Here is a 23,524-nt window from a genome sequence, read left to right on the forward strand (position 1 = left end):
ACCACTCTCACAGTAAACCAAGAAACAGAGAACAATGTTTGCACTGAAGCAGGTATTAAGAGTTCCCCTTTTAAGGTAATTTCTCCTCTAGACTTCTCAACATCTCCAAATTTCTTTCCTAACATTTTCCTCCTTTAAAAAACAAACAAACAAACAAACAAAAAAACCACCAAAACGTCTTGAGTCCGACAGACTCCAACAGACCACAGGCAGCTTTTGGGACTGACAAACTCCAGGATCTCAGCTTTGTGCTTGCCATGGTGCATTCAGGCAGCATATCCAAACTTCTCCCAAGGCAAGAAAGCTGCAAACACAAGAAGCCGCTCTCAACCCCTCAGATTTGCAAAGCAAGTCACAAATGGCACCAGCATCAACAGAAATCTCACCGCAAGTTCCAGGCCCATATATCCTAGAAATCTGCAACACTTTCCACAGCTAAAACTAATCTTAAAGCAAAGTGTATAGACTAGAGAATGAACATCAAGTTGTTTCCTCCTGCTTGTGATCCTTACCTGCCCTGGATTTTAGAGCCTTGCCCTGAAGTCCAGCACTAGTGAAAGACATCATCAGACTCTGAGAAACTGCAGCACAGATAAAGGCAAAACAGACTCTGAACCACCAGCCTGTCTTCACCTCCATGTTAACAGCCCCTCAACAGGGATTAGATGTGACCTTGACTAGAAGTCTCCCAGAATATGAGATGGTTGAGGTCGCCAAGGACCTCTGGAGGTCATCTTCTCTACCCGCCTTGTTCAAGCATGGCCACCTAGAGCAGGTTGCCCAGGACCATGTCCAGGTGGCTTTTGAGTATCACTAAGGATGGAGACTCCACAGCTCTCTGGACAACTAGTGCCAGTGCTTGGTCACCCTCACAGTAAAAAAGTTTATGTTCGGACAGACCCTCCTGCGCTTCATTTTGTGCCTCTTGTCCTGTCACTGGACATCACTGAAATGAGCCTGCCTCTGTTTTCCTTGCACTCTCCCTTCAGGTATTTATATATTAATACATTGGTAAGATGCTCCCCAATCTTCTCTGCTTGCAGCTCAACAGTCCCAGCTCTCTCAGCTTTTCCTCCTATGAGAGATGCTCCAGTCCTTTAACCACCTTGGTGACCCTCAGGCAAAGGAATGAGGTGTGGAACTATTACTAGTAATGGGTAGGCTGGCAACTCCCATTAGACTTCACAAGTCACAACCTCCCTTGGGCAGAAATCCCTTCTTGGATAAACACAGAAAAAGACAGTGCATCACCTCCTTGATGGTCTTGACAATCTCAAACTCGGAGGTGGTGTGGAAGTCATAGCCTTCCTTCCGGAGATAGAGGCGCAGGAAGCGCGAGACATCCCGGCCGGCAATGTCAATCCGCATGATGGAGTGAGGCATGGCAAAGCCTTCATAGATGGGAACCGCATGGGTGACGCCATCCCCGGAGTCTAGCACCACTCCTGTAGTCCTCCCGGTAGCGTAGCTAGCAAAGGGGCAAACAAACATGTCAGAGCAAGCGGTCCCAAGTAACAGCAAGTATCCAGTACATTCAAGCTCAACTCAGGGAGCAGAGATTTCACAGGAAGAGGGGTTAGAAAAACCCAACAACCTAGTTCTCCTCATACTCCAGCAAATTCCTGTAAACTTCGTATTACAGAAATTAAAATTGAGTTTCAGTTCTTGTTTGAAAAGGGGATAAGTCAGACATCTGCACAGTCTTCTGTTTTGTTTTGGGTTTTGTTGTTGTTGTTTGTAAAACAAACAGATTTCACAGCAACATTTCACAAACACAAATCAAAGACAAAACACACTTACAGGCTAAGCACAGCTTGCATGGAGATGAATAGTGCTGGCACATTGAAGGTCTCGAAAAACACCTCAGCAGCACGCTCTCTGTTCTTGCGTGGGTTTAGAGGTGCTTCCGTCAGCAACACAGGATGCTGGTAACGAAAAGAAGGAGCTGTGCTGCAGTAACCAGGAGGCAACTAGATGTGTGTTCCTGAAAATTTCTGCTCTGTGTATTTATTCACTTTAGGTACCACTAGTGCAAGAGGACAGGTACTAAGGTGTGCTAAACTGTGAATAACCTCTATTAAATCGGAGGACAAGCAGGGGTCTGGTCTAGTTATGAAGAAGTGTTAGGATATCTGCTCTGTGACTGTTCCTGTCCTGTGAAGGATGAACAAGATGACTTTCAGTGCCAAAAGTCAGCCGGATTAACCAAAATACACAGACCCTAAGAAAGGGTAAAGGCATACGGTCTTAGCACAAGTTGGCAGAAATATTCCTACTCCACTTATACAACCTACTGCTCTCAGTCATTTAATAACTTCTTGGTCAGCTCCTTCCAGACCAAAGGACTGTGGTTTTCTCCTTCCTCTGTTGAAAGTATGTCACTGCCAAGTGGATGTGCCTGATGCGCAGGCCGAACAGGAAAAGTTAGAAGCACTTGGCCTAGAGCAGAATTGTTAGAGAGAGTGTGAATAACAAATGTTGAAAGTCAGATTTTCAGTCAGGCCAGAACTAGGGAGGAACTTTGCTTGAACACTTTTGTGTAGTATTTCCCGAGAGGCAAAAGAGCCCAATTTAACAGCAGACACATTTAGAAAGAAGAGCAAAGGAAAAATCCCAAATCTTTCCTGGACTTCCAAGGCTCCTGTTGTACAACACGCATTGAACGTCACCTGTGCCATTCTGTAATGAGGTATCTCACCTCCTCTGAGAACGTCTGAAGCTGGTCTTTTGAATACACATACTGCCAAATGCGCTCCATGTCGTTCCAGTCCTTCACTATGCCGTGCTCCATCGGGTATCGGATCGAGAGGAGACCTCTGTGCTCCTGAGCAAACAGAAAGGACAATAGAGCATACCTGCCAGAGACTCAAAACCACATTTCTGAGCACAATGACTATGATTTCATCTGGCAGACTCATTTTTGATTCACTAAAAGATAATTTATCTCTAGCGTATAGGGCAAAAACTGAACATTAATCACAAACATCTCTCCTAGTGAAGTATTAATGAGATTCAACAAGGTCTTTTTATACCATGTTTGCAGAGCACATTCTATCCCAACAGTTTTCAAGCCAACATACAGACACCTATCAAATGGTATCTTTGTTCTTCCAGCTCAGTCATGATACAAAACATAACAGGCTGGTATTGGGGAATGTAGTTTTGAGGGCTCACAACAAATGTGAGGTCCTAAGACTCCAAGCTTACAAAAGCAGGACTGTGGAAAGCGAGATTCTTGTTCACACCAGGGAGACAGAAGGCAATCAAAGTAGAGCCCATTTCTCAAGTTCCCAGTCAATAAGATGGGAATGTAACCATACAGACCTAGAAAGACTTGGGAAAAAGGTCAGCAGGTTGGCATGAGAATTTCATGAAGCTTCCCACTCCACCTTGGACACACTTAAAAGCGACAATCTATTCTGCTCTTCAGATCTATGCACTGGTACAAATGAACCACAGCCCTTTTAAACACAACTGCTACAGCCCCTCCTTACAGCAGCATACAGAGATATATGGAGACATGCAGCATAGAGGTTTTCTTACCTCTGCCTTTGGACCAATGAAAATGTCCCCTTCTAAGGCACCAGCCATAACACGAATGTGCTTCGGTCTGCCCACACTAGAACAGAGGTAAGAGTATAAATGCTGAGAGCTCAGATACACCGAAGGATTAACTACTTTGTGTTACTCTCTGTCCTAACCAGTGCTTTCAAAGTGCTGGGCAAGTATGGGGGCACTAGCAGGTGCAGACAGACCCAGGTTTGCTCTCAGCTAATCTCAAAATCAGAGGTGAAGGGAACAGATTGTAGACAGTTCTGACCTGGCAGGACATAAGCCAGTTGAGTCTGGCCACACTTTCCCTGGTGATTCAGGACTTATTTGTTCCAACAGTGCCTGGGGGAACACAGCCAGAGTGAGCAATGGTCTGAGGTGACAGATCCACGTGGTGTTGCCTGACCTCAGGTAGGCTTCTCAGATTAGACATTTATAGTCCCACACCCCACCTCACCATACAGAACACATTGCTCAGAACACAAATATACTCATTAAAAATCCACCTCATTGAAAATAGAAGACATTCACTATTCAGAGATCCTGATCTAGCAGTCCTTCTTCCAGCAAAACTCTCAGAAAACTTCCAAGGAAGTTTGGCAGGAATCAAGACATCAGACCACACACCAAAGAAATATAGAGGACTTCACACCTCTCGTCCCAACTTTGTCTTTTTCTCGGTCCTTTTCCTCGTGTCTCAAGAGTAAAGGATCCTACATCTTTGGCTGGGTGTTGAGCCTGACAAAATGATAAGTCATTTTTATGGTGTGTGTCCCCCAGAAAATCTCAAAGTATTTAATAGCAGAGACCTCCCCTCCCTGATGCTTCTGTGAAGCAGGCAGAAGAATAGCTTATTTATACAGCTGCAAAACTGGACCATTGTTCCCCTCTATGCGTCAAAGAATTGGTACACAGTACTAAGAACTTACCAAGACCAGCAGAATACTTACTAGTTTGGAAAGCAGTATTTTGGTATTTGATCACCTGCAAAACCTGCTTTTATCACACCCGAGCCCTGTAGGAACAACAAATAAATACGTGAGCTTATCATTCATTTGGCCACCTTCACAAGTTTTAAAGGCGTAGCCAAGTACATCAACACTGTCAGATCCTCTCCTTTTTATAATACTAGAATAAAGCTCCCCAGGGATACATTCTCCAGGCAGAGCTGGGGATGGGAAGGTGCCAGCAGGCTAGCTTGGCCAGTGAAGGGGAGTAACTAGCACCTTCCCTGGCACCCACACCACACATGGCACAAACACCCTCGAGTGTCCTGGTACTGCTCCACACACACACAAATGCTGCTCTGTACAGGCAAGTAGTTTTCCACCCAATGCTATTGCTAGGGGTGCAGGAGGCTAATACCCAGCTCTGCAGTTTTCTGTCGATCTTAAATACTCTCTAGGTAGAGGAGAGCACTGCAGAAAGCTGAGCAAGAGCAATCAAACCCTGCCAGCATAAGGAGCCACTGCTAAAGGGGGAGGATGAAGGCTACAGATTTGGAAAGGATGGAGAGGAGGTGTGGATAAAAATCAGAGAAAGGAGTAGGAAAGGACTGTGTGAAACAGGCTGGAGTGGAGACTAAGGAAAAGAAGATCAGGTGGTGGATAAACTAGCTAATGCTAAGGAGAAAGGTCACAGAAATGTGGTCAGAAAAGACACTGGAAACTAAACCAGACTGGGGCCTGTAAAGAACAAAGGTGCCAGTCAGACTGCAGGGCAAGGGCTGGCGGCAGGAAGAGCAGCTGACAGGATGGGGCTTGTTTAAATGGGACAATGAAGAAGAGATTAGGTATGGCAGTCAGAAAGGCACAAGTCCAAAAAGCCTCCTGCGACATTCAAAGCAGCACAAGCAGCAAACCCAGAGCGGGTAAAAGCAGCTCCAGGGAGGCCCTGGCACGGAGTCAGTGCAGGGCACAGCTCCCGTCCCCGTTGGTATCATCCGGAGGCATCCTGGGAACCCCATCATCAACTTGGATCTGTGCTGACTCCTTCCCCTCCTCCATTTCCTCTTCCCGTGCAAGGGAATGGCTCCTTGAAACAACACGTGGCTTGCAGGAACACCCAAGTTTTGCTAAGGAGTGGATTTTCATAGGATCGCCTTGGATAAGCTGTTTCAGTGATAAAGTGATAATGCCACACTACCATTGGAGCAAATGCTTCTGCAGAAAGAGGAGCAATTCTACTTTATCCTGTACTGGGAGCAAAGCACGTGAGTTTGCACTGAAACCTGTCAAGTTCCTGATCACTCTCAAGGGCTCTGCAGCAAGACTCCTCTTTTTTGAGGCCAAAAAGACATTTTAGCTGCCCCAGAGCATTTTCAAATGAGTAATGAGACAGCTCCTCCCCTGCTTTCCCCTTTGCACCACCTATGCACAAGTCAGCATCACTGCTTCCACCTGGAGGCTGAGGCCCAATGAGTTGCACAGGGCTTTGCCAGAGGAGCTCTGGCTGCAGCGGTTTCCGATGCTGACATCCCAGCCGTCAGCACTGTTCCAGTGCCAGAGGTCACTAGCCAGAGCAGGCTCAGCAAAAAGGCATGTGGGGCGGCACCGGACGCTCTAGTTCACAGTCCAGCACCGTATTCCCAATCTATTTCCATCAGCAGTGCCAGCCAAGGTGCCAGGCTCTGCACAGAAAATGTGTGCTCTGCCATCAGGGCTGGGGCACTCCTGCCTTAAACCTGCCAGAGTTGGAGCTGCTGGGATGCATCCAGAAGAGATGATTGTCAGGAACACTTTGCAAACCAGACCGAGCTAGTTGTAAGACAGATCCCTTGAATCCTCATGTCCTGACAAACAGCAGCAGGCAGGCTGGCTCACAGAGCAGAGACAAGCTGGCGCCCAGGCAGGACTTCTGCCTCTGGGCAAGAGGGACTCCCAGGGTCTGCACTGTCAGGTAGCCGTGGGACAAGGTGGCCTCTGAAGCCTTTCCTTTAAACTGACTCTCTTCTGGCTATTCACTTCAAAGTGAAACAAAGAATAAAACAAACCCACTATTTTGTTTTCCTTTATCCTAGCTTATCAACAACTCTATACCTGGGAAATAATATCATCCTTTGTGAAGCCCCATAGCAAACAAGTTGAATCAAACGCGGTAACGTGACCACATAAGAATATTGTGCTTATTGAACACTGTATTCAAGATAGTGACTGATCTTGTTGCCAGCATGGTCTGCTGCTGGGAAGTGGTTTCAGGAGAACAATGATGCTCCTATTTTAACACAGAGACCAAAACTTCCTTATGCTGGGTCCAAAATTACCCAGCATGTCCTGGTGAGATTCCCAGCAAGCTATGCATTTTAATATTTACATACTGAAGTTCAAAGTTAACCGAATGTGTCGGTGGTTCTGAACTCCTGGCTGGAGCCAAAAGCAAATGGCTGGTTTGGATATGCCAGCAGGATGGGACTTCAGCACAGTTGTGCTTCCAGGCGCCTGGGGATGAACGGAGCGCAACTGTTCGCCATCTCCACACTACAAACACCCAACAGCACTTTCTGATCTATTCAGTTTTTCTTTAAAACTCTTTACTACTTTGAAGATATATGTGCACCGAGTAAATCTATATCCTATAGATCAGTTTGAGATTCCTATACAATGAGAGGAAAAGGTTTACATTTTGAAATAATCCTGACTAATTCAGAAGGTTTAAAGACCTGGTTTTTAATCTTTGTTTCAAATAAACAAAAAACCCATGCATCCTCCCTTTTGCTACAAGCTCCAATTTGTTAAAACTTAAAAATAATCTCAAAATTAACACCCTTTCACTGGTAACTATCCTGGCTGGGCTTTCTTTCTTTTTTTTTTTTTTTTAATATGAGCAAAAGAATAGAAGAAGAATAAAAAAGACATGTCAAATGTAGAAGTCAAGGAAGATAATCTCATGGAAAATTCTCGTATCTTGAAGTAACTGAACATGCCATTTCCACTATCTCTGTGGCTAGTCACCTATTGATTAATCCATCTTGATGCATTTGGGACTCAAATTTGAATGAAAATCACAAAGAGAGCCAATCTGCCATGCAGCACTTTCTATAGAGAGTACACATTTCACATTGTAAAACTATTTTATTAGATACACATTCTATAAGATCAGGAGCAAACCAAAGACACAGCAGCTGTTACTGGCAGCTTAGCTGTTTGAAATGCCACCACTTATCCTCTTTTACATAAACACAGACAATTCCATGGAGGTCAAGCAATTTGCACTTGCTTAGGCCATGGCTGAACCATGCTGTCTGTTTACATGTGCGTTACATCATCAGAGCTCCCAGACCATCTATTTCAGAGAAAACTTGCTGGAGTGCAAGATGGGAACACAATTCTTTTAAAAATTACTTATTGGACAATGAGGAATACTAAGGCCATGCTGAGGTACAGCTCCAGCCCTCACTGTATATTACAAAGCTATTCCTGCTGAAAACACAAAGCTGTTTGGTAAGAGAAAAAAACCTTGTTGAGTTTTTAGCTACATACCTTAATGCCCTTTTGGAACACATGGAGATACTAGAGCAAGGCTGGGACTGGGAGGTCTGGCTTGTTCGCCAGCTCAGGATCTCGTTTCCCCCTCCCATACACATACACACGAGACAGGGTAACATTCAGGCTTGAAAAGCTGCTTGCAGCTCTTGAAGGAGCAGCAGTGATGAGGCAGCAGGAATGGCAGCACCTACTCTGTGCAGCTCCACTTCCCATCCTGCCTGAACTCAGAGCAGCACCAAAAATGCAGCGTCACCACAAGGCTCCTCGGCTGGCAGGGCTAAAGGCAGATGTCACAACAACTGCTTCATTCTACTTCTTGTACAGGGATGGGAAAGGAGAGAACTCATTTATCAGAGGCGGAAGGAGAAGAATCAGCTTTTATAAGACCAGCTGATAAAATGAGAAAAGAAACCGATTCAGTTGCTGCCATGTGAGCCCTTCTTCAGGTCTGAAGCAGAGGCAGCAATCATTACGTCAAATAACAAAAGGACAGGCTGAAATTAGATATAGGCTGCAATTACATGACCACAGCACAACAAACTCATCCTCACAGCATCAGAGTGCCTGGAAATAACTTTAATGGTTAGGTAATCACTCAATACCACAGCAGAGTCAGTGCTACCCCAGTCATTTCTAAGAACAATCAACCTAACTTATTCTGTAATGTTTCTAATAATGACGATAACATATTTTTCTCCATGTAGTCAATTCTACTGCTAAATCTCCTCTTCCATAAGGTATTTCCCTTCATTGTCTAACCTACATGTCTCTGCTGTGATTCCAGAGGAGGAAACAAAACCAAAACTGTACCAGAGAGCTCAAGTTGTAGAGAGGAAATTGAGATCAATAATAAAGAAGGGGTCAGAAGAATAGTTGGCTTGATCTGAGGACACCTACATCATTCAGTTTATGGGAAAAAAAGCAATAGGTTGAGAAGTACTAGGCTAGCAAGCCCACATGTCATACAGCAAACAGATTCAGCAGAAATTAAGATTATGGAGAAAGGAGTACAGCACTGACCCTTTGAAACAACAAAATCTGAATCACTGGCAATAGATATCAGAAGGGAGGAGCATGAATTTGTGACTCACAACACTAAAGGAGGCTCCCTCCAAGATATGCCCTCCCACTGCTTCCTGGATAGACCTTTCTCTTGGGAGGCCAACATGGATGGGGCTAATCAGAACTGGACCCAGAAGTATCTAACCAAGGCACACAATCACTCTCATTGATCTCCAACTCAGCTATTACCCACACAGGTTGAAGGGCTGCTTTGAGCTAACAAGAAGCATTATCAGCCAGGAGCCGCCATCTGCAACACCACATCCCACTGTCAAATTAAATCTGATGCAACCCCTGTTGAGTAGTTCCTCCAGGAGCTCTGCTTCCCATGGGCTTCAGCACGGGAATGTGAGTCCTGAGTGCTGGCTCCCACTTGCTGTGATTGCCAGGCTGGATGCGCTGGGGCTGTGCTGGAGGAGCGGCTGCAGGCCCTCAGCTCCACCATCACCTGACAGGGAAGAGCCGGCACTCCCAGGGCATGCCGGGAGTCCAGCCAAGGACTGCCCCCAGAGCATGCTGGGAGGCTGGCCAAGGCCGGACCCACCAGCCCCTATTGTCCCCCAGGCACAAAGAGGGACAAGGCGGGGCCGCAGAACCGGGGTGCAGCCCCACCTGACGGACAGTTCTAGCTGCCAATGAGCACAGCTGCTCCCCGCAAGGGTGTGGCGGGAGGAGCACGGCTTCACCAGGTAACGGCGAGCAGCCCCCACTGATTGACAGCCGCCCCAACCAATGGGGACGCCCCGCCCCTCCCAGCCAGCTGGCACCTCGGCGGCGCCGGGGGCTGCTCCCCACCAGCGAGGGGCTGCGGCCCTCCAGCGGGTGAGAGGCAAGCGCCGTAGCCAATCGCGGTGCGCCGAACCGCGGCGGCCCCGCCCCAGCGGCGGCCTGCGAGGATGCAGCGTACGGCGCTGTACGAGGGCCCAAGGCGGCGGCCGGGCCGGCGGGGGAGGGGGGGCGCGGCGGCGGGCAGGGCGCGGCCGTCCCCGATGACAAAGGGATTGCGGCCCGCCGGCCCTTCCCGCCCTCCCAGCTCCCAGGACGCGCGGCCGCCCGCACTCACGTTGTCTATCACGACGGGCTGGTTCGCTATCACGTCGTAGGACTCCATGGCGAGGACCCGCCGCAGCCACCCGTCAGGGAGCAACAGCCCAGCCTCTGCAGCGCATGCGCGGAGCAGCGGCGCGGAGCCCGCTGGGTGCTGTATTCCTCCGGCCGAGGTGCCTGCTGGGAAGTGTAGTCTGCGCCCCGCGCGGCACCAGCGGGAAGGCGCGCCGGAAGCGGGGCATGCTGGGAGATGTAGTGCGGATAGCAAAATTAACCCTTAAGGTGAAAACTGCCTTTTCCGCGAGAAACTCGAGTGGGGCGGTGGGTGCCGTGTTCCGGGGCTAACTGTGCCCTTCCACTAAAAACCACTGAATTTCAACTGGCCGATTTCTGGTTTAATATTTTTTTTCCCTCCTAATTTTTCTCAAAGGAAGAGAAAAAAATAATCACATCACTTTCTGTAGAAGGAATCCATCACTAATTAAAGGGTTTTACCACTCCATCATTTCACGGAATCATCTCTGTGAACTGGTCATAACGTGTCTGTTCTGAGTATTACCTGGTTTCTCTGCATTTTTTGAGGTGCAGCAACCAGAAAAGTAGCATTGGTACAAAGAATGCACATAATGGGCATTCTTAAGTATTAAATCATGCGTTGTCTCTTGTTTACCATTTGTACTAAAAGCACTGTGAATAACTGATATCTGACAACAATACTAAAATGATATGTTTACTTCAAACTTGGAGCAAGAGTGGATCGCCAGATGAGTTAAAATGAACTTCACGGCCAGTGAGTGCACACAAAACGATGATTGGCAACTCGCTTGTCTTGTTCCGCATCTTTCATGTGGACACTGAGACTCTTCTGTAAGTTTCTGTCTTTAGTCCAAGCAGATACTCTCATCTCAGATATTTATCTTCAGCGATTTTCATCATTCACCTAGTGTAAAGGAGGGGTTTTGTTGTATGACAGGGTGGAGGGGTCGGAATTATTTCGATACCAGTATTGTATCACCTCAGTAAATGCCAGGAGACACACACTATGTGTGTTTTAAGCCAACATAGCATTCTATACATGAGTTTGTTATATTTACCTTCTTAGTTGACCGTAATTGACTTCTTGGGTAGATGTCACAAAAAGTAGTGTCACAGGGACAAGTGAAATGTTACACTCACCTCCTTTCCCAGCAGATGGTCATTTGTCTGCTTGCCAGCTTCTTGAGTGTATGGGATCTCCTAAAAGGTATGTTGTGAATGTTGATTTTAGAATAAACTCTCAGCTATATAAATCAGAAATGCAACAATCGGGAGCACTCATCCTATCCTCTCAGCACTCATAGCTCATTTTTTCTGTATGCTGATTAAAAAGCAGGACACTGCTCTAGCAAGGGTATGTAGGACTGTGGAACACTCACCAGCTCACACATACATACAAGGCTTTGCAGGGCACAGGTGTAGTTGCAACTCAGGTATGAGCCAGATCTTCAATGTGTTGCTTTGCATTGCTTCACAGCTGCCACTGGGGTACCTACAGATCCAGAAGGGTGCATGGGCACAACAGAGGCACTGTGAGGACTGGAAAAGGTACTGAGACAGCAGTAACAGAAGCTGTAAGAGAGATAGTAAAGTAAATACAGCTGTTAGCTGACCAAGTCTTGGAGCATAGCCGTGGTCCCACAGAACCACAGGGTTATGAACGGCACAGGGTGAGCACTAAGTCTCACACCAGACACGGACAGGTCAAGCCCAAGAGAACCAGCTCCTGAACCGCTGCAATTTACAGCCGTGCTTCTTCAAGTGAGATTAACACAGGCTGGAGATGGCTGCGGCCGGGGAGCTGCCTCATGAGGGCCCTTCCCTGCTGTAGCCCCCTGGGTGAGCCAGAGCTGGGGAAGGTTCCCCCAGGCCTCTGCCCCAGAACCCCCGCCAGCCGGGCCCGGCGCTGCACAGGCCTCTCCCCGCTCCTTGCTGCGGGGCCCCACCTGAGGCTGCCCCACGGCCACCTCTCCTCTTCCCTCGGGCCCGCCCGGGCGCTGGCAACCTCCTGCTCCCTCCCGGGCTCTCATGCCCACAACTCCCGGGCACCCCGCGCCTCAAGGGCCCGCTCCACGCTGTGCCCGGCTGCCGCCGCTAGAGGGCGCGCTGGCGGCGTGCCGTGGGGCGGGGGGAAGAGGCGGGGCCGTCCTCCGCGCCGTGCGTCACCATTGGCGGAGCCGCCGTGTCACTCACCATCGCCCGGGCAGCGGGGCCCGCCCCCTCCTCCCGCAGCGCCGCGCGCAGCGCCGCTTGGGCCGGGCTGGGCCGGGCCGGGCTGGGAGCGCGTCGGGCCGGGAGCGGGGTCGAGCGGAGCCGAGCGGGCCGCACCGCGCCGGGACCAGCCGCCTCCGCCGCGCCGTCCCTGCCGCCGGGACATGGAAGGCGTGCGGCCTGGCGGGGGTCCTCCCGCCGGCGGGCCGGGGTCAGGCTCAGGGTCGGGGTCGGGGTCGGGGTCCGGCTCCTTCCCGTCGCTCTTCCCGCCGGGGCTGCACGGGATCTACGGCGAGTGCCGCCGCCTCTACCCCGACCAGCCCAACCCGCTGCAGGTCACAGCCATCCTCAAGTACTGGTGAGGCGGCCGGGACTGCGGCCTGGAGGGGGCTGGGGGCTGGTGTGGGGCTGAGGGGGGAACAGTAGAGCTGGGGCCTTGTGTGGGGCTGGGGATGCCGCACGGGGTGAAGGGGGTAGGCAGTGGGGCAGGGGAGGGTTGCAGCAAGGAGAGAGGAACTGGGGTTTGTGTGCGAAGTTTGGGGTGAGATGCAGGAGTTTGGGGGTGTGCAGTGAGCTTAGGTAAGGAGCGTTGGGGTGTAATTGTGTTCCTGAGGGGTGTGTTTTGAGAAGATTTCTTGGGGAGGATGCACTGGGAACAGGAGGAAGGGTCTGGGAAGGGGTGCATTGAGGCAGGAGGATGTGTTTGGGTTTCTGGGGTGGTTTGGAGCTCCCCTGAGCAAGGGGTGGCTGGTGAGGGCCTTGGCTGGGGTAGGTCACAGGAAAAGGGAATGTGTGCCACCCAGCAAAGAGCTCCCACGGAGGGTGTGGGGCTGGGGTTTCCCCTCCTGGACGGGAAGCAGGAGCTCTGGAGCTCAGGGTGCAGGCTTGGCCAGTGCTGACCGGAGTGAACCTGTGCTCCAGGCTCCCAGCCGGACGTGTGCTGTGCGTGTAGCCACCCGTAAAACCCACGGGGCAGAGCCAGTTCCTCTTGCCCTCGTATAGCCACGTGTTATCGCAGACTGCAAATCTGCTGCTGCTGTGTCTGCTGACACAGTGTCTGACACCAGTAACAGCAGTTGTTTATGCGGGAGAGTAACATGAAGGAAGTACTTGGCTGTTCAGCTGTGGAGATAAGTGTCTAGTGTCTAGCCCTGTGCAAAGAGGCTTCCTTTTGCTTTTTACTGTTTCTTTGCTGCTCAACCCCCTCATCTGGGCCTACAGAATGCTATCAGGTAACCCCCAAGTGTTTGCTGGACCTGACATTGACCAGTCCCTGCTCCAGCACTTGGAAAAAGTTTAGTAAACACTTAACTTCTGTATTTACGGTTCATTTTAACCAGGATGTGTCTACTGATTGAGGCCTGAGCAACAGCAGAATAACATCCTCCCTGTGTTCTGCTCCGACAGCCAAGCTGTTGCTGTTGTCTTCCAAAGAGGTGGTGTTTTTCATGCGGTTCTAGCAAGATCTATGTCTGTAAGCCCTTATTGCTTAGCGTTTTTTGTACTTAATCTGACACAGTGGGCTGAGATAAGAATCTGAGACCTCAAAATGCAAACAATTTCTTAATCATCTGTGTGGGTTAGTACTGTGGTACTTTGATGGTGGTCTGATCAATCTGTTTTTACACCTATTTCTAATCTTATATATTCAAGCTTGATGAATTTCCAGTCACCTTGATTTGGAGTCAGCACTTTTCCATCAGCAGCTTAAACCAGTCCCAACTAGAGTGGCCCAAAATGTGTGTGGGATGGAGGGTCTATAATGAAGAATGACAGAGACCCTTGTTTTGGAAGAAGCCTGCCTGCTTGTTTGCTTAATCGTTTGAATACGGCTTCACTGTGATTGGAACTCAAATACTAGAAAAACTGCTATTGACAGTGATGGCCAGTTGCATGCAAGTAGTAATGTGACGCCCTGTTTATCCCGACATTTTCCACTTAGCAGTTCTTCTGTCTGGCAGCAAGAGCTGAGGGTTTTGCTTGTAGAAATCAGAAGTGAGCTTTTTCCTGCTGTCCTGTGCAGGAAATTCTTGTGCGAGGTTGAGCTACAGGTACCTACTCTCCCTTTGATAATGAAGTCGGCTAGATTTGGAGGTTGGTTTTGTTGAAGGCTGGTAGAATGACTTCTACTACTGCTCACTCTGTTAGTCTGTCCTACTTTGCCTAGGCTGCCAGCGATTACTTGGTTTAGATTAAAAGAGGAAATTGCTGAACAAAGTTCCCTGCCTTAGGAGAAATATTGTACTGTTAATCAGCTTTTAATTATACGTATCAGTTTCTCTATGGTTAACAGCAATTTTTTTTTTGTTAAGGGAGCTGAGGTTATATTCTACAGTTTGCACAGCAGAGAAGATCCTTACTTTATAATACTGGTGAATCTGCAGAACTGTCTACCTATTAAATGCAGGGGATTAGCTGTATGGATTGATTCATGGAACTAGTCCTTTTTTTACACTGTATTTGCATATCTTGGGAAAGAGTTTGTGATTGCAGTTGAAACTTCTTGGAAAAATTCCTGGCTGTATTTGTAAAGGTCACGTGCTGAGAAAGGAGTTTCTATCTGTATCCGCTTTTATTTTTAAAGCGTGATTCAATATCTCTCATTGAAATATCTTCATACATAAAATTGCTGGTGAAAAAGCAAATTTGTATTTTCCTTGCTTTGTGATAGGTTTTGAGATAGGCAGAATTTGGGCTGGGCTGTTGTTTCTTCATCAACTGTCTTGAACTTAGGCCACATACTTGAAAACCAGTGTGCTGGTCTGTGGCCTGTAGCTGTTTGGGGCTCATGGACTGTTTCTGAGGGGGGAATGTTAGAAGGTAGCTGTGAAAAGCAGTCCTGTTGTCAGCTGCTGGGAAGCAGTTATGAACAGTCCACTAAGGACTTCTCAGGATGAGTGGATTGAGAATTTTACTCTTTTTTCTTTTTTTTTTTTCTCATTGGGGCGCTGTTTCCTCTGTGCCCACTTTGGGTTTCTTCTTCTACACAAACTTCAGAGCACTCTTAATGTCAGTCAAAGAAAGGCTCTTGGTGCAGATGCAAATCCTGGGTTTCCCCTGAGGCTGCCCTTCTTGCTCCTGAATGAGCTGCATGAATAGAGAATGTAACAAATTTGTACTGTACTTCTAGCTTTGAAGTTGGGCTTTCCTAATAAAATCCTCCAACGCTTCCAGCTCTTTGTGTGAACGCATGTACTGATATGTAGATTGTGATACAAGGTCAAACCCTGCAACAGCGGCTGTGGGCGGCAGCATGTACCACAGCAGGCATCAGCAGCCTCAGCTAGTCAGCGTGGCAGCGAAACCTGCCACCGAAACTGGATAAACATCTGTGCTGATGAGCCTTTGCTGAGTGTTATTGCCATGGGTATATTACTAGCTGTGCTCCAGGTAGCTGGTTTAAAGCTAGTGCTGACTGTTCCTGCAGTTGCAGCGGTTTTAGGGTAGGTATATGGCTTGGATGGGTTTTTTTTGAAATGTAGTTAGTCACTGCTGCAGGCTTTTTGTCTGAATCGCTTCCAAGCCTACCAAATTTCTCAGGGAGTAGAGACAATCTGTCTGGGTTATTGTGCAGTGTGTAAAGCAGTGGGTAGCTGACTCTGGGCAGGACTGAGCTCAGCTCCCCGAGCTGACTGGTGCTGCATCCCTCAGCTGCTTCTTTCATCCTTGGGGAGGCTTGGCCTGTGGAGGGAAGCGTGGGATTGTAGCAGGAGTGAGGGAGAGGTGTCTGGCTCACCTGCTGCAGGACTTGCTGTCTGTCTGCATCAGACCTGATAAATGTGCTTGAGTAGCCCTGGGGAAGAGCGAACTCGCGGAGCAGTCCCTGCCCTGAAAAAGGGCAGTGTGAGGGTTTGTCTTGTGTGTTGTCAGTGTCAAAGTGCCTGGGCCAACAGTGTTCCAGTGCAAATCATTTGACATCCAAGGTGCTATTAAACCCAGTTTGGAAGCAGGTTTTGTTGGGGGGGGGGAGATGCTTGTTGCTTAGCAGATGGAGTCATTTTGTGTGCATTGCAAATCCTACACACCTGAAAACTTGCTAATCTCTCACTCCGGTTTGCTGGTCAGTGTATTGACTTCCCTAGATCTGGAGTCTTCCTGGTCAGGTGGTAATTGTGTGTGGCTGTTGCTGTTCACTGCAGCCTCCCGGGGGTGAGTGACTGTCCTGGCTGGAATTGCTTCCACCTGATCTTCTGTCATGGATCCAGGAGTTACTACTGAGGGGACCCTGAGTGCTGGCTGGGGTGTGACTGTCCCACTCTGGACATGGCCACCTGAATGGGTAACTACAGCAAAGATCTCAGACAGTTGCCAGCACGACCTGGTGCTGGTGAGGGGGGGTGGAAACGCAGGTGGAAATGTGGTGCATCAGGGAGACTTGTGTCTTCTGAGTGTTTCAATCTGTTGCCAGACTTGAAGAATGGGTTTTCTTAGGCTGCCCCACTGGGGAATCAAACTCTGATTCATCCCTGGTTCTAACATGCATTCACGATGCTTGCTCACCAGTTTACTTTTTACTCCGTAAAGCTGACGCCTGTCATATGAGAAGGTTGTGTAATTCTGATTTGGCCCTTGGGCTGCTCACCCCCTCTGTCTCACCCTGATATCCTGGGACTGCATCCTTGACTGACCCTCTGGGAAGCTGGAGCTGGCCTGGAGCCACTCTGGTGGCCTTATGTGACTTAAGAGGAGGGAAGCTGTCCTAGGGAAAGTCACTCATTTTAGATAACCCTGCTCTGCTTTTTCTTTTTTTACCTGCAGCAATAGGAGGGAGGGCAGCACAGTGCACTTGTGGAGACAGCCCACAGGCCTTTAATACAAGGTGACATATTGCTTTGTACAGATTTGATAAGGTTGGGCAGAAGATTTCAAATAGTTTATCACTATCACTAGAAATCTGTGTAGGTGCCTTCTGGAAAAAAGAGGAAACTTGCTCTTGTGGCCCTTTCTGGCACAGTCTTTCCTGTGGGTGAAAAACTTGGGGAGTCCCCGTGTGCATTAATTAACTCTCCTCAGTGCTCATCTTGGAAATCATCTTTTTACAGGTGCCTTGAAAGTCAGCTCAACTCGGTGCTGGCCTCTTGCCAGACCCATGAGCCACCAGTGAACCACCTCACTCATACCTAAGAACCGAAATGCTTGTCAGTGTTTCCTCTGTACTGCTAGATGGGACTTTTAAGAGGGTACTGGCATTAGGTGGGATAACTACAATTAAGCTTTGCTTTTTGATCACCCCAGGGCTTCTTTGGTAAGGCAAGATATGGATCTCCACCTGCCGAGCACAAACACTTCCAGGAGGCATGGAGCAGTGGGGCTGGAGGGTGCTACGGAAGGCTGAGGAGCAGGCTAGGTGCTGAGAAAGTATTTCTTGCCGAGCCTGCCATTGTTTGATATAAGGCAGTGGTACTTTAATCAGGGAACAAATCTAAGGTGTTCAAACACTTTTTGTGCTGCGGTTGTGGCCTGTGCAATGGGGATACGCAAAGCCCCAGGACTAGCAAGGGAGGCACAGGCGTGCCCTGCAGCCACCCTGCAGATGAGAGTCAGGATCTGGGCAGAAAATGTAGACGAGGGGATTTGGTGTGTAGTAAGTGGTTTGAATGGAGGACATCATCTTAGCCTGGATTTTCTTGTTTGGAGCAGCTGAGAATATTTTACCTGAAGAAGCAGCAAATCAGAGGCAGGAAAGAGTTAAACAGCTGCTCATGCTATTCTGTAAATGTTTGTGGTAGGTGGTTTGTCTTGTCTCTTCTTGCTTGCTTCTACCTGTGTGTTTTATGATTGACAGGACAAACTGAGCAAAACAACCTAGCATGTTCCTTCGACTGGGAGCTGACCTGTCTCTGCGTGGGCAGAAGCGAGGCGAGCGCAGGAGGAACGCGCTGTGCTCTCCTGTCCCACCAGCCTGGCTTCCTTCTGCCCTTCCAGGCTTTGGTCATTGCTGCTTAACGTGGTTTGGCTCTGCTTCGTTGTGATTTTCTTTTAAGGAACTCATTCTAAGGTCGAAGCAGAGGTTGCACTGATGCTTTTTACTCGTTCTTGATTAATACAGCTAGTGTATTTTGCAAGTTCTGGTACTAATTTTTCTGAATCAACATTTTTCTCCTTGACTGTAATAAGTGTCATGCCTGTGTTCAGAAGTATGGATTGTTCTCCTCAAAACTTAGCCATTTCAAATTCTGCTTTGAGGAATAGCATCAGTGGTTTTTTGTTGGTTTTTTTTTTTTTAATTGAGGTATATACCTCTGGACTGGATTAAGAGCTTACAGTACAAATACAGCTATTGCTCTTCTACTAGTACAGTCTTCCAATTTTCTTCGTGTTTTGTCGAAGCTTTAATATGATTTTCCAGAGGTTTTTATGCTTTAATATAAAAAACATTGTAGTGTGTTGCACACGTGTGTTTTGTCTTCCTGTGCTTGAGAAGCTTTCTGGACTTAACACAGCCTTTCTCATCAATTATCTTCTTAGAGGTAACTTGGACATGCTATTTTAATTTTTGTCACTAGGTATATTTTAAACAGGTCTTTGTACAGCCCCTCGTAGCACCTGTGGAGACTTCTCATTTGTCTTGAATAAACTAACTTACCTAAGAATCTTTCTGTTTTGAATGCAGGTTGGGAGGACCTGACCCTCTGGACTATGTTAGCATGTACAGAAACCTGGGAAACCCAGCGCTGAATGTTCCTGAGCACTGGCATTACATCAGCTTTGGGTTAAGTGACTTGTATGGAGACAACAGAGTACATGAGTAAGTGTCATTTACGTTCTGTTGCTGCGTGTCGTGTTTTGTGTCGCATTTTGGGGGAATGTAAGTAAAACTTTGTCCTGCTGTTATTATTTGAACAGCTGGTTTTCTGCTGAGAATACCCTAGCCCTTGTCTCACAAGGAGTGACGTATGCCTGTTCTTGGACATAGAAGAATTATTATGTGCCCCTCTGCAGGCTTTGAATGCTATATATTTCTTTGTCAGTGTTGAGTGCTTTTATATTTTTTTTCTTTTAACTGGTTAGGAATTTTTTTTTTAACTGAATGTCTTGTGTTTTTCACTCCTGGTAGTCTGTTATGGTCATTTGCTTAAATCCTGACCCCTCCCTGTGCATGTTAAATGCCTTCCTCTGGAAAAATGCTGCAAGGGCATTTTTCCTGTTGCTGGCACAGCAGTGTCACTGTCAGTGGACTGCCACCCCAGTGGCTGCTGTTTGAAGTGCCAATTTGTGTAACAGAAGCATAAAATTCTTAATTGTTTTACTGTTTTTTTTTCTCCAGTAATTAAATTATTATCCTAGCTTGTTGGTATGGATGGTCTTTAGCAGGCATTTTGTATTAGATTGGGCAAGCAGCAACCTTATTCTTTCTCTTACTGACCTTGCTCCTTAACTCCAGTTAAAGTGAGTAGCAGTAGCCAAGCTTTCATGATCTTGGGGCTGTGGACGTGGCCTTTTAACCAGGCAGAAGCTGCAGGAGGTTTCTGCTGTCCTTGTCTCTTTGCGCTGGTTCATAGCTGCAGGGTAAATGTCCTTGATGAATGGTGCAGCAAAGGCCTCAGTTTGTTCACCCAAGCTTTCCTTCTTTTGTTTGTCTTGGTTTAGATTCAGCCACCAGGTTTTTTCACCCAGCTGCTTCTCTCGCAACAGCAGCAGTCAGGCAATTTCTTTAACCTTACCCACATCTACAAGGCAGTTTCTCTGTATTTTTTTCCTCTCATCGTCGTCATTACAGAGCTGTTTTTCGGAAGACAAGTCTTTTAAGTTTCTACAAGACCCTAGTGTCACAGAGATCTGCCTAGGACATTTAATCAACACATCTGACAACAAACCCAGTCATGAGTTGCTGGGGCAGAGGAAAGGTAGCGCAAGTGAAATAAAGAAGTGAAGTTAAAAACTGCCTTCCCTTGCTTCCACAAGAGACCTTACCATGGGCATGCAGGCCTTCACGTGGTCAGATCCTGGTATTTCACCTTTGCCGCTGAAAATCTGTGGTTGCCAAGTTTAGATGGCATGTTTGCCCACTTTGTTTTGATGGAACTAATTTTGGAGGCAATAAGTGCTGTGCTGACTTGTCAGCCTGATATTTTCCCATTGTGAGACTAATTCTCTCTGCTCAGACTCTTTCCTGATGGTTTTGGGTGAGAACAGGGAGTGGACTTGAGGATCTCAGCTGCAGATGGGAAGGGTGGTGTGTTTTTATGAATGAAGAAGCAAATTATGTAAGGACACAGCCTATCTGGCCCTGGCACGTGCTCTGGCTTCCCACTCCTGAAACTTGTCTGGTAGACCCAAACCTGCTGTTCTTCTGTAGTGGAAGGCTTGGGGGTGGAGGAGTGAAAGTGTCCCACAGGTGGAATGTCACAACTTTAAATAACTTCCTGGCATGAGACCTCCTAACTCTTTATACTGTTGTATGGTTTGGTCAAGAAATTTGGACTGAAGTAGTGGAATATGCCTTTTGCTGGTTGCAGGGCACAGGAATTAAACTCCCATCTCTAGACATAGGCTGCAGGTGATTTCCAAAGTCTACTGGGGGAAGCAGAAGCAAAGTCTGGGAGATGTGAAGTCCCTGAATGCCTCAGGTATTCGTGAGCCTGAGAGGAGGTTTGGGGAGCTGATATGCCCTGGCACCGTGCTGCCCGGGGCTGCTGCAGCTGGGTGCTGCAGGCACACAGAGGGGCCTGGCTGCTGCCCTGAGTCAGGGGTGTTGGCTGACACCTCTTCAGCAGAGGCTTGTTCAGATCCATCTAAGTTATCTCCGTGCCCTGAGTATGTGCATGTGTTTCCTGTCTCTCTCTCTGGCTGAACAGTGTTCCCAGGCACCTCATGTCACTCACCTGGAGACGTTCAGCTGTCTGCAGACTGTCACCTGTATTTTGACCTAATTCTTGGAGCTACAAAACTTAATACACCATGTGCTGTTGCGAAGGCTGGCTCTGCCTTTGTGGCAAAAAGCCTTAATATACAATTATGCATGTGGTAAAGCTGTCAAAACGTGCACATCTCTTGAACACTGAACCTGAAGTTACCACCTGCTAGGCCACCTGTTCGCTAACTACTCTTGAAATGTGGCTGCCATGCGAACTGCACATCACCAGACCAGCGCTGGGTGCACACTGCAGGAATGTAGTGGTTTTTCTGTGTTCTTGGGAAGTTCTTTTTATCCGACAGGGAATTTAATAAAGCCTTTGTTTAAGAAAATGGGAATCAGTTTGTTGCTTGAAGGCCTTTGGGATTCTGCTGTCCCAGGTAAAGCGTACTGTGGGATGGATGGCAGGCATGTGGAGTGACAGGGGTGTTGTTTAAATCTTTGGAAGATTTTGGAAGCTGGTGTGGCACTGAACTCTGCTCAGCTGCCCTGGCCTCTGGATACGAGTTAGTTTGTGGGGTGTTTTGGTTTCCCAGCCCTCTCTGCAAAGAGTGCAGGGAGGGATGTGCTTCTATAACCTTGCTGTCCTTTGTCCTTTAGAAAGGAAGGGACAGTATGCTGCCAGAGGTCTCTTGAATCTCCCAGCTTGCTTTGGACAATGTATGGCTTATTTCTTGTAGACCTATTCTGGTGTTATAGTACAATCTAGACCAATTATAATGCAGTATTAAATAAAAAGGATTTTCTGACTTTTGAGTGAAGTGATGCTGAATTGGAGGCCCCTGTATTTTTATTTATAATGGAATAGCAAACAGATGTAGCAAGTAATGTGAAAATGTTGACTTTAATTTATATTTTTTAATAAGAACCTGAAAAGTCTGAAGTGGAGCTCTCCCTGTGCCTCGTTGTTGACAGATTTATTTTCAGTTAAAGCAGCACTATTTCCTGCTCTGCTTAAATATCAGCTCTACTCTGCTCACAGACCTGGTCTGGTTTTAAGAGGCCACAGAATAAGATGGAAGAAATGTAAGAATTTCGAATGGGGAGACCTTTTTCATTTAAAACCGCTCAGCGTTTCATGGTATAATGGCAACCATGACACCAGCTGTGCTGGGCTGATCGCTCTAAAAATCCTAACTCATGACGTCATGACAGCGCTAGGGAACCGCAGACCTTTCAGTGGGATTTCGTGCCAAGCCACTTGCATGGAAATAAGTCTCTCCAATTGAGCATGTTGCACAACTTGAGTGGCAGTAGAAATCCTTCCGGGACATTTTTGCAAGTTATGCTCCATTTTTAACTTTTTCTGTCTACTTTAAAATCAAAACCAATGTGCAACTTCTTGAATCTGTTCAGCAGGGTTAGAGTAGAGCCTGCCTTTTTTTTTTTTTTGGACTGTTCTTGCTTTCTGAAGAGGTTCTTCGCTGCAGTGATGAGTGCGTGTGTAGTGTGTGAGCACGCACTGGCCGGGCCCGTCTGGCCCGTGGCTGTGGGAGAGGGGAGAAGTCCTGCGCCCTCCTCCACCCCTTGCTGGCAGCTGCTGCCCACGGCAATGTCAGCATCCAGGAACGTGCCTCTGTGCGTCTGCACGAAGCGCAGTGCCTCTGCTGGTAGTTGCAAATCTGTGCTATGATGCCAGGCTGGCAGCAGCACCATGGCACAGGCACCTGAGCCTTCCTACAGCTTCCAGGCATGATGGTGACTTCTGCTGATGTGGAAAACAAGTGCCTGAGGACGGCAGCGTCAGCAAGCGCAGCTGGACTCGGTCTCCATCAGTGGCAACACCAACTCCAGCCCTGGATTCTGTTGTCCAGGGAGTGACGTGCTTTTTCACCAGACCAATTTCTATCTCCAGTTCACTCTAAGGCTAAGACTGAATCTCCAATTAACTGTTCCTGCAGTTCAAGTGCTCCCTCTTTTTGTTAAGAGTTCAATAAGTGCATGGAGAATGAGCACCATGATGCAATAGAATTCCTAAAAACCTTGGATAGTCTTATTTGTATAAAAATTGCAAGGTTGTAACTCAGAACCACAATAGAAAGCAAAGCTTGAATTGTGGCTAGGTTAAGAGATAAGATTTGTATTTGTGGCTTTCCCACATCCTGAGAAGAAACATGCCAACTGTGTTTTGATGTTTAGCTTTTTATGCAGATTTCAATAATTGGGTTTCCTGATCCACACAAACTTCATATTGACAAGGGTGGTGGTTTTTGGTTTGTTTTGTGGTTGGTTGGTTTGTTTGTTTTTTTCCTGGCAGCTAGCCAGGAGCCCAAGT

General features: G+C 47.7%; 2 protein-coding genes and 1 long non-coding RNA gene across 6 annotated transcripts in view; 1 reads left to right on the forward strand and 2 right to left on the reverse strand.

The window, feature by feature from the left end:
* Nucleotides 1-10,292, reverse strand: part of ACTR1A (actin related protein 1A) — a 16,260-nt gene extending 5,968 nt beyond the window's left edge. Inside the window, exons 1-6 of one of the 3 annotated variants that reach the window (XM_065843214.2) lie at nucleotides 10,162-10,292; nucleotides 4,503-4,567; nucleotides 3,544-3,619; nucleotides 2,699-2,824; nucleotides 1,801-1,925; nucleotides 1,252-1,468 (exon numbers count right to left, since the gene is read on the reverse strand). In XM_065843214.2, coding sequence (XP_065699286.1) covers nucleotides 1,252-1,468; nucleotides 1,801-1,925; nucleotides 2,699-2,824; nucleotides 3,544-3,619; nucleotides 4,503-4,567; nucleotides 10,162-10,209 — 657 coding nt within the window. In that variant the 5' untranslated portion in view covers nucleotides 10,210-10,292. Of the gene's footprint in view, nucleotides 1-1,251; nucleotides 1,469-1,800; nucleotides 1,926-2,698; nucleotides 2,825-3,543; nucleotides 3,620-3,820; nucleotides 3,840-4,204; nucleotides 4,291-4,502; nucleotides 4,568-10,161 lie in introns of those variants that run through there. The other 2 variants (XM_071812105.1, XM_071812106.1) reach the window with 2 other exon arrangements.
* Nucleotides 10,293-10,909: 617 nt separating this feature from the next.
* LOC136104241 (uncharacterized) lies at nucleotides 10,910-12,209 on the reverse strand. The gene is made up of 4 exons (XR_011740180.1): nucleotides 12,128-12,209; nucleotides 11,561-11,753; nucleotides 11,322-11,381; nucleotides 10,910-11,085 (listed from the first exon to the last, which is right to left on the reverse strand). It is a non-coding gene; the product is annotated as an uncharacterized lncRNA (long non-coding RNA).
* A 256-nt stretch (nucleotides 12,210-12,465) lies between these two features.
* The window catches only part of SUFU (SUFU negative regulator of hedgehog signaling), a 96,108-nt gene continuing 85,049 nt past the window's right edge, over nucleotides 12,466-23,524 (forward strand). The window contains exons 1-2 of one of the 2 annotated variants that reach the window (XM_065843002.2): nucleotides 12,466-12,750; nucleotides 19,006-19,140. In XM_065843002.2, the coding sequence (XP_065699074.1) occupies nucleotides 12,557-12,750; nucleotides 19,006-19,140 (329 nt within the window). In that variant the 5' untranslated portion in view covers nucleotides 12,466-12,556. The remainder of the gene's footprint in view (nucleotides 12,751-19,005; nucleotides 19,141-23,524) is intronic. The other variant, XM_065843003.2, reaches the window with a different exon arrangement.

The sequence above is a fragment of the Patagioenas fasciata genome, chromosome 8 (assembly GCF_037038585.1).
Source record: "Patagioenas fasciata isolate bPatFas1 chromosome 8, bPatFas1.hap1, whole genome shotgun sequence".
Taxonomy (NCBI): Eukaryota; Metazoa; Chordata; class Aves; order Columbiformes; family Columbidae; genus Patagioenas; species Patagioenas fasciata.